This window comes from Mobula birostris, chromosome 2 (genome assembly GCF_030028105.1).
Source record: "Mobula birostris isolate sMobBir1 chromosome 2, sMobBir1.hap1, whole genome shotgun sequence".
In the NCBI taxonomy this organism is placed as follows: Eukaryota; Metazoa; Chordata; class Chondrichthyes; order Myliobatiformes; family Myliobatidae; genus Mobula; species Mobula birostris.
Window position 1 is genome coordinate 25,996,650 of NC_092371.1, and position 13,611 is coordinate 26,010,260.

Sequence of the window (13,611 nt, forward strand, 5' to 3'; positions counted from 1 at the left end):
CTTTACACCCATGACTGTGTGGCTAGGCACAGCTCAGAAACCATCTATAAATTTGAAAATGACAAATATTGTTGCCAGAATTTCAGATGGTAACAAGGAGGCATGCATGACAGAGATAAACCAGCTGGTGTCAGAACAACAACCTTACACGCAACGTCAGTAAGACCAAAGAAGTGATTGTGGACTTCAGGAAGGGGAATTCATGGGAACACATGCCAGCCCTAATAGAGGGATCAGCTGTGCAAAGGTGAACAGTTTCAAGTTCCTGGGTGTCAGCACCCTTGAAGGTCTATCCTGGGCCCAACATCTGATGCAATTACAAAGAAGGCATGGCAGCAGCTATAACCCACACGGTCGTGGGGAAAATGTATGAACTCCTGACAGGTGGTGGTAGGAATTGAACCAGATCACCTGCATTGTAAAGTATTGTGCTAACCACTGCTCTACCACGTCGCCCCACTGATCTCAGTCACAAGCAGGCTAGTTCTCAATTTAAGATTATGTCTTCTTTTCCCCTAGGTAGAATTAATTCCGTGCCTACCTCATCAATTCCCATTGATCATTTAAAAACCTTGATTAGGTCACCCTTCAACTTTAAAAACGTATGGAAATGCAAACACTTGGTCTCACAATTAAACCCTTAAGCCTGAGTGAAAATAGAACATTGCTGATTCATTGGATTGTGAAGACTTTAAACTCCTGATTAGCTGCCAGCTCTTTAACGTTATGAGATTCTAAGCTCCATTTCTCTTATCTCTTTCTAAAATGCTCACACTTATCCTCAGTGAGGTCTCCAACATGTGTGTGTGTGGGAGGGATAGGACGGGCAAGAGAACAGAATTGCGTTTCCTAAACTGACCGCCCCTTGATGCCATGTGACATTATGACAGGCATTCCGGCTTTTCCGAGAATCCAGGCAAACAGCTGTTGCTGACGAGGTAGTGGGCAGTTGGGACTTTAAATCTTCCAGAGCTCAAGCACCAAGCTGGGCAACATGCGTGAAATAGTGCACTTTCAGATTGGCCAATGTGGTAACCAAGTAGGGGGCAAGGTAAGTGGAGTTTAGTTTGGATGACCGAACGAGTTATTTCTTAATTTTGTAAATTGGGATTGTGCTTCAGGGGTCCGTGGAATACCAGCCTTGCCCGTGTGACCATTGTTAACCATTGGTTTCAAGGGGCACATCCACCCATGGGTCAGAGCCTTGGTCTTGAATGCATAATCTCAGCTGACACCACAATACTATCGCCGAATGTGGCACTGCCTTCAGTTGAGACAGTGGGCAAGCCTTCCAACAGTTATAGATGGTCAAAGTACAACACCAATATTCCATACTCAACAGAAGATCAATTGAGGACATGGATTGTGAACAAATTACATTGACGTGGATCAGAGAGAGATGGTTATATATCTCAGTATCTTGTGGAAGTACATGAAATAAAAATAATGGTTTATACGTGTATTTTATTTAGATATTAAATAAGTGTAAAATATTAAAACACTTCTGTTTATCTCTTAATGTTGGAGAGCTTACTCAAAACTAGTTGTGAGGTGGGTAATTTTTGTACTTTGAACTTGGATAGTACATTGAATGATGCAGTCTAAAATTTAAATGTCATGCAACGTGGTTGAAGTGACTGGCAGTGTGTGGTTAGTAAACAGATAAGAGCAGAGATGGGTGGGGGAATTTCTCTGAAATGCCTGTCAGTCTTGTTTACACATTGCAGAATTGCTCCCCTCTCTCTGTGACTCTTAACCAACCAGAGTGCAAGTGAAAAGTGCAAAGGCAACAGCGGCTGACCTCCATTAGCAAATGGATAGATTTACTATGTGTTGTTTCTGGCTCACAAAGGTCCATAGTCTCTGTCATTGTGGCAAAGGGAAGCTCTGCTACTGTCAGTTTGAAGTCAATGGACATCAAGCAGAAAACACTCAAACTCCCTTGCACAAAGGAAGATGGTTGTGGATGCCAGAAATCAATCATCCCAGCCTAAAACATCTCTGTGGGAGCTTCTCAGTGCTGTGTACTGGTCCCAACCATCTACAGCTGCTTCATCAACAACCTTCCTTCTATAAGTTCAGAAATAGAGATATTTGTGGTGATGTCAAATTCCACTGACAACTCTTCAGAAAATGACAACATCCAGACAACAGTCAAACATGGGCAGGTAATATTCATGCCAGACAATGGATGCTTGCAAGGAGAGATTGAACTAGCCACTCTTTGCATTCGATGGCATGACCATCAGAGTCTTCAACCATCAGCATCCTGGAGGTCATAACACAATCAGATTATGTCCAGCTATCTGTAGCTAATCAAGCAGGTCAAAGGCTGGATGTCCTGCACACAACTGATTCACCTCCTGTCTCACAAAAGCCTTTCAATTATCTGCAAGGAATAAGTCAAAAACTTGACAAAATCATTGTTGACAACGTCACTGTCATTAGCCAAATCAAAGGTGGTGACGAATCAGCATAGGAAGATTGAAAATCTTCCTCAGGATGCCACATCAAGAACCTCTAACACAATGCCAGCAAGACTAAGAAGCTGATTATTTACTTCAGGAGGAGGAAACTGGAAATCCATGAGCCAGTCCTCATCAGAGGATCAGAGGTGGAGGGGGTCAGCAACTTCAAATTCCTTGGGGTTATTAGTTCAGAGGATCTGTCCTGGGCCCAGCACATAAGTGTGACTACAAAGAACGTACAGCAGAGCCTCAACTTAGAAGTTTGCGAAGATTCAACATGACATCTAAAACTTCGACGAATTTCTATAAATGTGTGGTGGAGAGTATATTGACTGGTTGCATCGCTGCCTGGTATGGAAACAACAATGTCCTTGAACAGGAAATCCTATAAGAAGTAGCGGATGTGGCCCAGTTTATCACAGACAAAGCCCTCCCCACCATTGAGCTCATCTACACAGAGTGCTGTCACAGGAAGGCAGCATCTATCAAGTACCCCCACCACACCGGCCATGCTTGTTTCTCGATGCCGCCATCAGAAAAAAGGTACAGGAGCCTCAGGACCCACACCATCAGGAGCAGTTATTACCTTTCAACCATCAGGGTCTTGAACCAAAGGAGATAACTTCACTCTCCTCATCACTGAACTGTTCCCACAACCTATGAACTCACTTTCAAGGACTCTTCATCTCATGTTCTCGATAGTTATGATTATTATTATTACTTCCTTTTCTTTAGTATTTGCAGTTAGTTGTCCTTTGCACATTGGTCATTTGCCTGTCCTGTTGGGTGCAGCATTTCATTGATTCTTTTATGTCTTTTGGATTTACCGAATGTGCCTGCAAGAAAATGAATCTAAGGGTTGTATATGGTGAGGTATATGTACTTCGATAATAAATTTACTTTGTCCTTTGGGCTTGTTGAGATGAGAGCTGGTCCAATAACACTAAAGCAAGTCAACAATATTTTGGACAGGGCAGCCCACTTGACCAGCACCCCATCCACTACTGTAAGCTTTCACTGCCTCCAACACTGATACACTATGGATGCAGTACATTGTTTACCTTGACTGCTCTGACAGCATCTTCCAAACCCATGAGCCCTACCACCAAGCAGAGCAATGGACACAGGAACACCACCAGCTCTCTGCAAACCCACTCCCCCAACTTAAGATTTCATCAACATTTGGTCTAAATCCTGCTCGTCACTTCACAACACTGAGAGCTCCATTACGGTAAGAGTTGCACTGATTCAAAAAGGCCTGCTCAAGGGTAGGCAATAAATATTAGTCTTGTCAGTCCTTGTAAAACAGATAGAATTATTGAAAATAATTTCAGTCCATCTGATCATTGCCATATTCATGATCCTCATCATCATCAGGTGCCATGCCCAGTTTGAGCTTTGACTGCCATGGTCCACACACTCCTATTTCGGGTCAAGTGGATCAATTCATTGGTATTCATTTCCAGTTCTCTAGCTGCTGTCTCCATCATCAAATGCCCACCACTAAGCTCCCTATGCGGCTCCCTTGTCCATTCATCCCTCCCAACCCTCCCCACTGATCTCCCTCCTGGCACTTATCCTTGTAAGCGGAACAACTGCTACACATGCCCTTACACTTCCTCCCTTACCACCATTCAGGGCCCCAGACAGTCCTTCCAGGTGAGGCGACACTTCACCTGTGAGTCGGCTGGGGTGATATACTGCATCCGGTGCTCCCTATGTGGCCTTTTATATATTGGCGAGACGCGACGCAGACTGGGAGATCGTTTTGCTGAACACCTACGCTCTGTCCGCCAGAGAAAGCAGGATCTCCCAGTGGCCACATATTTTAATTCCACATCCCATTCCCATTCTGATATGTCTATCCACGGCCTCCTCTACTGTAAAGATGAAGCCACACTCAGGTTGAAGGAACAACACCTTATATTCCGTCTGGGTAGCCTCCAACCTGATGGCATGAACATTGAATTCTCTAACTTCCGCTAATGCCCCACCTCCCCCTCGTACCCCATCCGTTATTTATTTATATACACCAATTTTTTTCTCTCTCTCTCTCTCCTTTCTCTCCCTCTGTCCCTCTGACTATACCCCTTGACCATCCTCTGGGTTCCCCTCCCCCTTGTCTTTCTACCCAGGCCTCCTGTTCCATGATCCTCTCATATCCCCTTTGCCAATCACCTGTCCAGCTCTTGGCTCCATCCCTCCCCCTCCTGTCTTCTCCTATCATTTTGAATCTCCCCCTCCCCCTTCCACTTTCAAATCTCTTACTAGCTCTTCCTTCAGTTAGTCCTGACGAAGGGTCTCGGCCTGAAACGTCGACTGTACCTCTTCCTAGAGATGCTGCCCGGCCTGCTGCGTTCACCAGCAACTTTGATGTGTGTTGCGTGTCTTTGTCTTCCTCCTGCTTTCTTCCCTTCAATCTTTCCCATAATTACCATGCATTCTAACTCCTCTTTCCTAATCTCATGTCCAATGAAGTTGCGTTGCCTTTTCATGAACTCATACATTATTTCTCTTTTTGTGTTTGCTCTGTTCATGACATCCTCGTGAGATCCTCATTTCGTCCATGATATTCTTTGCATCCTCCTCAAAAACCACATCTCTGCTGCTACAATTCATTTCCTCATGTTACTATATTCATGATACAGTACACCTAACAAAAATTTGTTTTCTCTGACAGTTCTGGGAGGTGATTAGTCAAGAACATGGAATCAACTCCAAAGGGAATTATGAAGGAGATTCAGACCTCCAACTTGAGAGAGTCAATGTATACTTCAACGAAGCACATGGTGAGGAAGCCATTTAAAGAAGCATTGAACTTACTGCCCTTGTAGCTGCTTACACGTATACTGTCATTTATCTTCAACGTAGTTTTGTAGCAAACTCATCTGCAAAGCTCCAAAGCACAGGTAAAATTGAGCAACATACTATAATAGTATTATCATTGACAAATGTCATGAAATTTGCTGTTTTGCAGCAGCAGTACAATGCAAGACAGAAAACAAACCATAAGCTACAATTAAAAATACACAATGCTAACAGGAGTAGTGAGGTAGCGTTCATGGACCGTTCTCAGAAATCTAATGGCAGAGGGGAAAACGCTGTTCCTAAAACGCTGAGTGTGCATCTTCAAGCTCCGAACGGTCGAAAGGACAGGAGGGCATTTCCAGGATGTGTCCTTCTTGAGGCACCACCTTTTGAAGAGGTCCTCGATGGTGGGGAGTGTTGTGCTGTGATGGATCTGGCCTTTATCCCTCTGCCTATAGCTTTCTGTCACCTCTTTCAATCCTCCCCGTGGAGAATCCGACACAGGTCCGGTGTCAGAAAGGATCTGGCAAGTGAGGATTGGGACGGGCTATTTCCTAGCAAAGGTGTACTTGGTAAGTGGGAGGCCTTCAAAAGTGAAACTACAACCACTAGTTGGGTGAGACTACAACTGGAGGTCATGGGTTGAGGATGAAAGGTGAAATGTTTAAAGGGAACATGAGGGAAACTTTTTCACTCAGAGGATGGTGAATGTGGAACAAGCTGCCGGTACAAATGGTAAATTCGATTTCAACGTTTAAGAGAAGTTTGGATGGTATATGGATAGCAGGGGTACGGAGGGCTATGGTCTAGGTGCAGTCGTTGGGACTAGGCAATTAAGATGGTTCAGCACGGACAAGAAGGGCCAAGGGGCCTGCTTCTGTGCTGTAGTTTTCTATGACTGTGATCATAGAAATGTGCTGACCAAAGTTAAGAACATGGTTTTCAATCTGCTGCCCAAATGTGCACAGCACAAAGATAAAACTTACAGCTCAGGAGAGCTGAATGGAAAATAAATACCACTCTTGTCCCTTAGAAGGATCTTCTCTGAATCTGTGACTAGGACATTGTTGCCAAGGTACAGATGGTGCTTTTCTCTTTCACCTACACTTGGAGAGTTTCAAAGGAGGGGGTTACTCTAAAATCAACCCAGGATATACTTTGGTTTCTATAACTTCCGGTAACCGCTCCCCTCTGTCCCTTTTCTTTAAACCATCACTTCGGCTCATCTCTTTTCCCTCCCCGACTCCCACGATCTGCCCATTACCCACCATTTTCCCTCCTCACCTTTCTTTGTTCCACAATCAACCATCCTATCAGATTCCATCATCTTCAGCCCTTGTTTACTTCCATCTGTCATCTTCCAGCTTCTTCCATCACTACCACTCCTCCCCTCCCTCAGTTACCTACCAACCCTCAAAATCTGGATCCACCCTGACCTTTTTATAGTGGCTATCTCTCCCCTTTCTTTCCAGACCTGATGAGGGGTTTTGACCCAGAAAATCTGTCCATTTCCCTCCACTGACGCTCCCTGACCTGCTGGATTTTATTTTATTTAGGGATACAGCATGGACCAGGCCCTTCTGGCCTAACGAGCCACCCAGCAACCCACCTATTTACTTCAACCCTATCACACAACAATTTACAATTACCAATTAACCTACTAACCGGTATGACTTTGGGAAACCCACGCATTCACAAGGAGGACATACAAGCTGATGGTGTCGGAACCGAATTCTGAACTCCAGCTTTATCGTGTGTTGCTCCAGGATACACTTCCTCTGGTAATGTGTCAAGGGGCTGTGTAGATCATGCTTTAGTCTGATTTGACTATGTTCAACATGTGAAAATGTTTGATGGGATAGAGCAAAGGAGGCATTATAATATCCAATCTATGCCATATCAAAGGCTTTCTCAGTGTGGAGAATTGTGAAATAGTTGGAGTTTACATGTATCATATTGAATATTGTGTACTGCAAGGCTAAATTGTGAACCTTTTTCCTTCAGGTAACAAGTACGTGCCGAGGGCAGTACTGGTGGACTTGGAGCCTGGAACAATGGATAGTGTCCGGTCTGGCTACATCGGTCAGCTCTTCAGGCCGGATAACTTCATCTATGGTACAGCTTTAACTCAAAAAAAAACAGGATACTTTGAACTGAAAATTTTTTACTGTTAAAAACTCAAATTATTCTTAAGTCCGACATTTTTAGGCTTGGTTCTTTCTGATGTGCGCTCCATTTGCTGGGTCACAGAGCCACATTAATGAGAGCCTGGTCAGTTATATATACACACAAATAGATTCAGGAACACAGAAAGACAAACCTGCTGAAGAGCTTATCTATTGGATAAGAGTCTGATACAGTGGATAAAGGGTAACAGAGATACACCCAGTGGACAGCACATCTGTCTTATTCAGAGAATACCAATCAGACGTGTGTAAGACTTTGAATCTTACACACTAGGCCAGGCATTGAGTCAGTGCCCAGCAGGCAAGTCTGGACACAGTAAGGTCTGAGTGTTAGTGAGCAGGTATTTATAATGATGGGTACAGGAGCACTGGGAATTCTTTGCTGTGGATTCTTCTGTGTTATCAGTAAAAGATTAGAATGAACAGTTTCCTAAAGACTTCCAGTTATGGTACAGCAATTGATTAATCATTCCTATTACTGATCTGTACAGATGCTCCATTTATTTGTCAGATCCATTTAACCAGTCTCTTTTCTCTCTCCAACCCTCACACCCCACTCCACCTGGGTGCAGGAAACTCAGGGGCTGGCAACAACTGGGCCAAAGGCCATTACACAGAAGGTGCCGAGCTGGTGGAAAACGTGCTGGATGTCATGAGGCATGAGTGCGAGAGCTGTGACTGCCTCCAAGGCTTCCAGTTGATACACTCACTGGGAGGAGGCACTGGCTCAGGCATGGGCACTCTCATCATGAGCAAAATCCGAGAGGAATACCCCGATAGAATCATGAACAGCTTCAGCGTGATGCCTTCACCGAAGGTCTCTGACACTGTGGTTGAACCGTACAATGCCACCTTGTCCATCCATCAGCTGATAGAGACCACCGATGCAACCTTCTGCATCGACAACGAGGCCTTGTACGACATTTGTTTCCGGACCTTGAAGCTCCCCACACCAACCTACGGTGACTTGAACCATTTGGTCTCCATGACGATGAGCGGTGTCACCACCTCACTACGTTTCCCAGGTCAACTCAATGCAGACCTGAGGAAGCTGGCAGTCAATATGATTCCTTTTCCTCGGCTGCATTTCTTCATGCCTGGTTTTGCCCCACTGACGTCCCGTGGAAGCCAAGACTACCGCTCGCTGACTGTTCCAGAACTCACTCAGCAGATGTTCGACGCCAGGAACATGATGGCAGCCTGTGATCCGCGTCACGGCAGGTACATGACTGTGGCAGGGATCTTCAGAGGCAAGATGTCCACCAAGGAGGTGGATGATCAGATGTTAGCTGTCCAAACCAAGAACAGCCATCACTTTGTGGAGTGGATCCCCAATAATGTCAAGGTGGCTGTGTGTGACATTCCACCAAAGGGACTCAAAATGTCTTCCACTTTCATAGGGAACAACACTGCCATCCAAGAGCTCTTCAGGCGCATTAGTGAGCAGTTCTCCGCCATGTTTAGAAGGAAGGCTTTTCTCCATTGGTACACAGGAGAAGGTATGGATGAGATGGAGTTCACAGAAGCCGAATGCAATATGAATGATTTGGTGTCTGAGTACCAACAGTACCAAGACGCTACAGTTGAGGTTGAAGATACGGAGCATGAAGAGGAAGAAGCCAACTCTGCGCAAGTTTGAGTAATTAGGAGAACTGTGCACCTCGCCAAAGGAATAATGAATGTAACAGCAAAAGAAGTGAATCAAACATCTAAAGTAACAATGATCTTATTCTAATTGGAAATATTAGGAATGAACCTGGAAACTGAAATCACCACTATATCTTCATAGATTTATAATTTCATATTTTACCTATGCATCATTAGCAACCAAACTTCAGAAGCATTGCTTGGAAACATTAGATGTTTATCTACTGAACACAAACATAGGCAACCGTCATAAATTAGTGAGGAAAAATAAAACACATCATAGGTAAGCTTCCACTAGGGGATTACTCTTAGAATATTTTAAATAATCTGGGTGGTCAAAGGTGGAGGAATGGAGGGATGCATTACATAATATTGCATTTTTTTTAATGCAGTGATGGATATTCACAATAAGAGCACGTGCCTCCAGCAGTATGAATTAGACAAGAGGATGGTTGTGCAACATATATTTTTGAGAGAAAAAATATAATTTCTGGACTGAACCAAAGTGGAAACCAAATTTGCTACAGTCATTATCCAATGCTTTTTTTTAAAAAAAATACATTCCAATGTTTTAATTGGCAAATATTAAAGCTTATCTGACAGAATCCGGTCATACTTGAAATGCTGCACAACCTAAGCTCCCACACATCACTCCTCACACTTTCCTGTGATGCTTTAAGATAGAGAAGAAAAGCGAAAATCAAATTTTAGAAAACTGCAGATGATGTATACACCCAGTTGGTCTGGCAGTATCCATGGAATGAGAAACAGTTAACATTCAGATCCTAAAGACAATGTCAAATGTCAACTGTTTCTCCCTCCACTGAATTCTGCTGACTTGCTGAGCGTTTCCAGCATCTTCTGCTTTATTTTTCCAGACCTTTACCTAGAATCCGAAACCTACTCACCTTAACCACTTGAACTAACTACTCGCAAAGGTCCAGAGCAGCAACACACCCCACAGTCAAAAGTAGGTTCAGAGGTAACCTGACAAAAATGTGCGATATTATGTGACGCTTACTATTTTGCAAGACCATTTTATTACTTCTCATAAAAATGCTTTATTTAGTTGCTGAGCATGCTGGTGAATAACCAAAATTTGCCTGTTTTTTAAGTGGCCTTGCTTGCAATATTTTATCCAACCAGACTTCTGTATTTATAAGTAGTCACAGTGATGTGAATGGTAATGGATGGTGTCATAACAGGGATAATTATTGGTATGAGTGATGATAATAGCAGTGCAAATATTGCTTGGGAGTGGTACTCTTGTCCAATGAAACTTAATTCAAATGCCTCCAATCAACTGCAAGGATCACAGAGTCTTCAGTCAGACGAAAATATAAATCACATCTCCCCTCAGCCATCTCTGCACTGCTCCAACTAAGTCCAACAAACTTGGCAGACATCAACTCATCTTCCATCTGGCAAATTGCAGTCCTTAGGACTTCATGCTGAAATTAACAATTTAAGATAACTTAATTTATATTTTTTCTATCCAGTTATGACTGTATCTTACATTTTCAACTTATACCTATTTTACTCTTGTTTCCAACTATCAGCTTTTAAAATAATTGTTACCTTCACAACTTTGGTCTGCATTCCATCATGGATATTGCCTTTGTCCTCTCCACAACTTAAAAAGCATATTTGCTTTCTTATTTCTTCAGTTTGGACAAAAGATCCTTAATCTGAAAGGCTGACTTTATTTCCCTCCCTTGGGATGGTACCCAGCCTCATAAGCGTTTGCAATATTTTGTTTAGATTCCCAGCAGTTTTTATTTTGCTCAAATTATTGCTTAGATTCCTTAATGTATAAATATTAAACATGAAAAACAGTTGCGCAGAGCCAGCCTACACACAACTGCAAAGAGGCAGTCTCACTTTCTTTATGGTACTTTACCAAAGCTAAGAAAATAATAAAAGAATTCTTGTTAGAATTCCTTGCATTATAGGATCTCCCACTGATTTCATCGAAGAGGGAGATGGCAAGTGTCCGGGAACATCATCAGCTCAGTTCCCCTCTAGCTTGCATCCCAGCAAGGAGCATACATTGCAATACTTCATTTTCACTAAACTTCACCTCAGAACTCCCTAAATGACAGCTTCACCCAGTCTCCATTGGTTCAAAAAATCTCACAAGAGCCTCATGGGCAATCACATGTACAGACTGACTGGAATAAATAGTTTTCAAAATTATTATCAAAAAACAAACTAATAATCACTTTAAGATGTAAAATAATTTTGCCTTCTTAAGGCCTTTGGAAGGACAAACCAAGGTAGAACATACAGGGTAAATGGTAAGGCACTGGGGAGTGCAGTAGAACAAAGGGATCTGGGAATACAGATACAAAATTTCCTAAAAGTGGTGTCACAGGTAGATAGGGTCATAAGGAGTGCTTTTGGTACATTGACCTTTATTAATCAAAGTATTGAGTATAAGAGCTGGAATGTTATGAGGTTGTATAAGGCATTGGTGAGGCCGAATCCGGAGTATTGTGTTCAGTTTTGGTCACCACATTACAGGAAGGACATTAATAAGGTTGAAAGAGTGCAGAGAAGGTTTACAAGGATGTTGCCGGGACTTGAGAAACTCAGTTACAGAGAAAGGTTGAATAGGTTAGGACTTTATTCCCTGGAGCGTAGAAGAATGAGGGGAGATTTGATAGAGGTATATAAAATTATGATGGGTATAGATAGAGTGAATGCAAGCAGGCTTTTTCCACTGAGGCAAGGGGAGAAAAAAACCAGAGGGCATTGGTTAAGGGTGAAGGGGAAAAAGTTTAAAGGGAACATGGGGGGGGGCTTCTTCACACAGAGAGTGGTGGGAGTGTGGAATGAGCTGCCAGACAAGGTGGTAAATGCGGGTTCTTTTTTTAACATTTAAGGATAAATTGGATAGATACATGGATGGGAGGCGTATGGAGGGATATGGTCCATGTGCAAGTCAGTGGGACTAGGCATAAAATGATTTAGCACAGCTAAGAAGGGCCAAAAGGCCTGTTTCTGTGCTGTAGTTTTTCTATAGTTTCTAAAGTAAAAGATGCAGGAGAAACCCAGATTCTGACATCATTGGTCTATGTAGACTTCATAAATCTGGGGTATGACAGAGTAAATGTTTAATCACTCCCAAATAGTTCTTGCGCTCTCTGGCTGGAAATTACAGTGTCAACAGACTTTGAAAAATTAGTCTCAATTTTCCACACCCTCAACACAAAAAGTCTTGTACACTCCAAGTTCCTAATGCCATTTACAGCACTCCTATCCCACTGCTTTCATTACCAATTAAAACATTTTCAGCATTTTATATTTTGGCAGAAAATAATTGCTTAATTGTAGCAAATGCCTTCATGGGAAAACTGAGCAAGCACATGGCAAATGAACAGATGGTGTATGGATGGTATTGTTGAATGTACAGGGAGTTCATTTAAAGCATTGACATATTTGCTTTGGTTGGTTTGTGCTGTAAATTCTGTGCCTAACTTCCACGCCATAAGTGTGCTTAATTCAGCTTATGCCATTGCGCAAGATACAGAATGTCACAATGGAGTTTTGTTTACTCTTGTTTTTAAACATGAATATCAATAAATGAGCATCTGTAATCTTTGTTGTAAAAATATGTAAAGCAACCAAAGGTTGGACTATATAATAATGAAGCACATATTCTATCGGTTCTTCACTGATAAGACTGGTGTTTGTGTTCATGAGCTAATAACACAACACCCACGGACTAAGGAGCCAGATTAAGCACAAATTCAAATCCAAGGCTGTTTTTAATTTACCTCTATCCCCAACAAGGTCTGGTCGCCTGCAATTCAATGCAATTGACATTCAACCAATGACGAAAGCAAGCTAGCAAGGCATTTAGTTGTAGTAATGACTGACCTTAAAGTGAACAGGAGGTCATCATTTGGCCTCGCTTTCATGCTGCACCATTCAGTAAAATCACCACAACTTTTCTGCATCACATTCTGTAATGTCCTTAATATCCCAAACACTAGCAATCTCACCAGTGCCTTTGGACTGGCAATTCAAAGGTTCACTACCCTTTGGTGAGGGAATCCCCCTCACCTGTTCTGACTGGCTGACCTCTTTGAGACTGATCCCTAGTTTTCCCTGGCTGTGATATCTTGACCACCACCAATGCATCAACCCAGTGAAGATATACCTCACAGGACAATCTCTCCCATCCCAGGTGTTCATCTCTCTTTTACAAGCATTTTGCCATAGATCAGGAGACTATGTGTGCATGATACTCTAGGTGTGGTCTCACTTGAGCACGACTTCTCTACTCATTAAAATCCTTTCGGAAAGGAATAAGCTTTGGCAGCAACATAAATTGTGATCACCAGGAAGGTCAACCTTGTACAAATTGACTTTGAAGAACACGTCATTATGAACGTCAAATGTGCAATATCAAGGCTCTTCGTCAAGGTCAACAGATGGCCATTTAATCATAAAGATACCCACTCCAAGAAGCAAACTATATGCTGGGACAGTGCTCA

At 42.8% G+C, this 13,611-nt stretch overlaps 1 protein-coding gene across 2 annotated transcripts; it reads left to right on the plus strand.

Moving 5' to 3' along the window:
- The first annotated feature begins 905 nt into the window (after nucleotides 1–905).
- Nucleotides 906–12,708, plus strand: LOC140185566 (tubulin beta-4 chain-like). 2 transcript variants are annotated; one of them, XM_072238914.1, is made up of 4 exons: nucleotides 906–1,051; nucleotides 5,149–5,257; nucleotides 7,281–7,391; nucleotides 8,035–12,708. In XM_072238914.1, exons 1-4 carry the CDS (start codon nucleotides 995–997, stop codon nucleotides 9,099–9,101), a joined length of 1,344 nt encoding a protein of 447 aa, XP_072095015.1. In that variant the 5' UTR covers nucleotides 906–994; the 3' UTR covers nucleotides 9,102–12,708. The 2 variants fall into 2 exon arrangements, with proteins under 2 accessions (XP_072095015.1, XP_072095024.1); XM_072238923.1 differs by lacking the exons at nucleotides 906–1,051; nucleotides 5,149–5,257 and adding an exon at nucleotides 5,274–5,377.
- The last annotated feature ends 903 nt before the right edge of the window (nucleotides 12,709–13,611 follow it).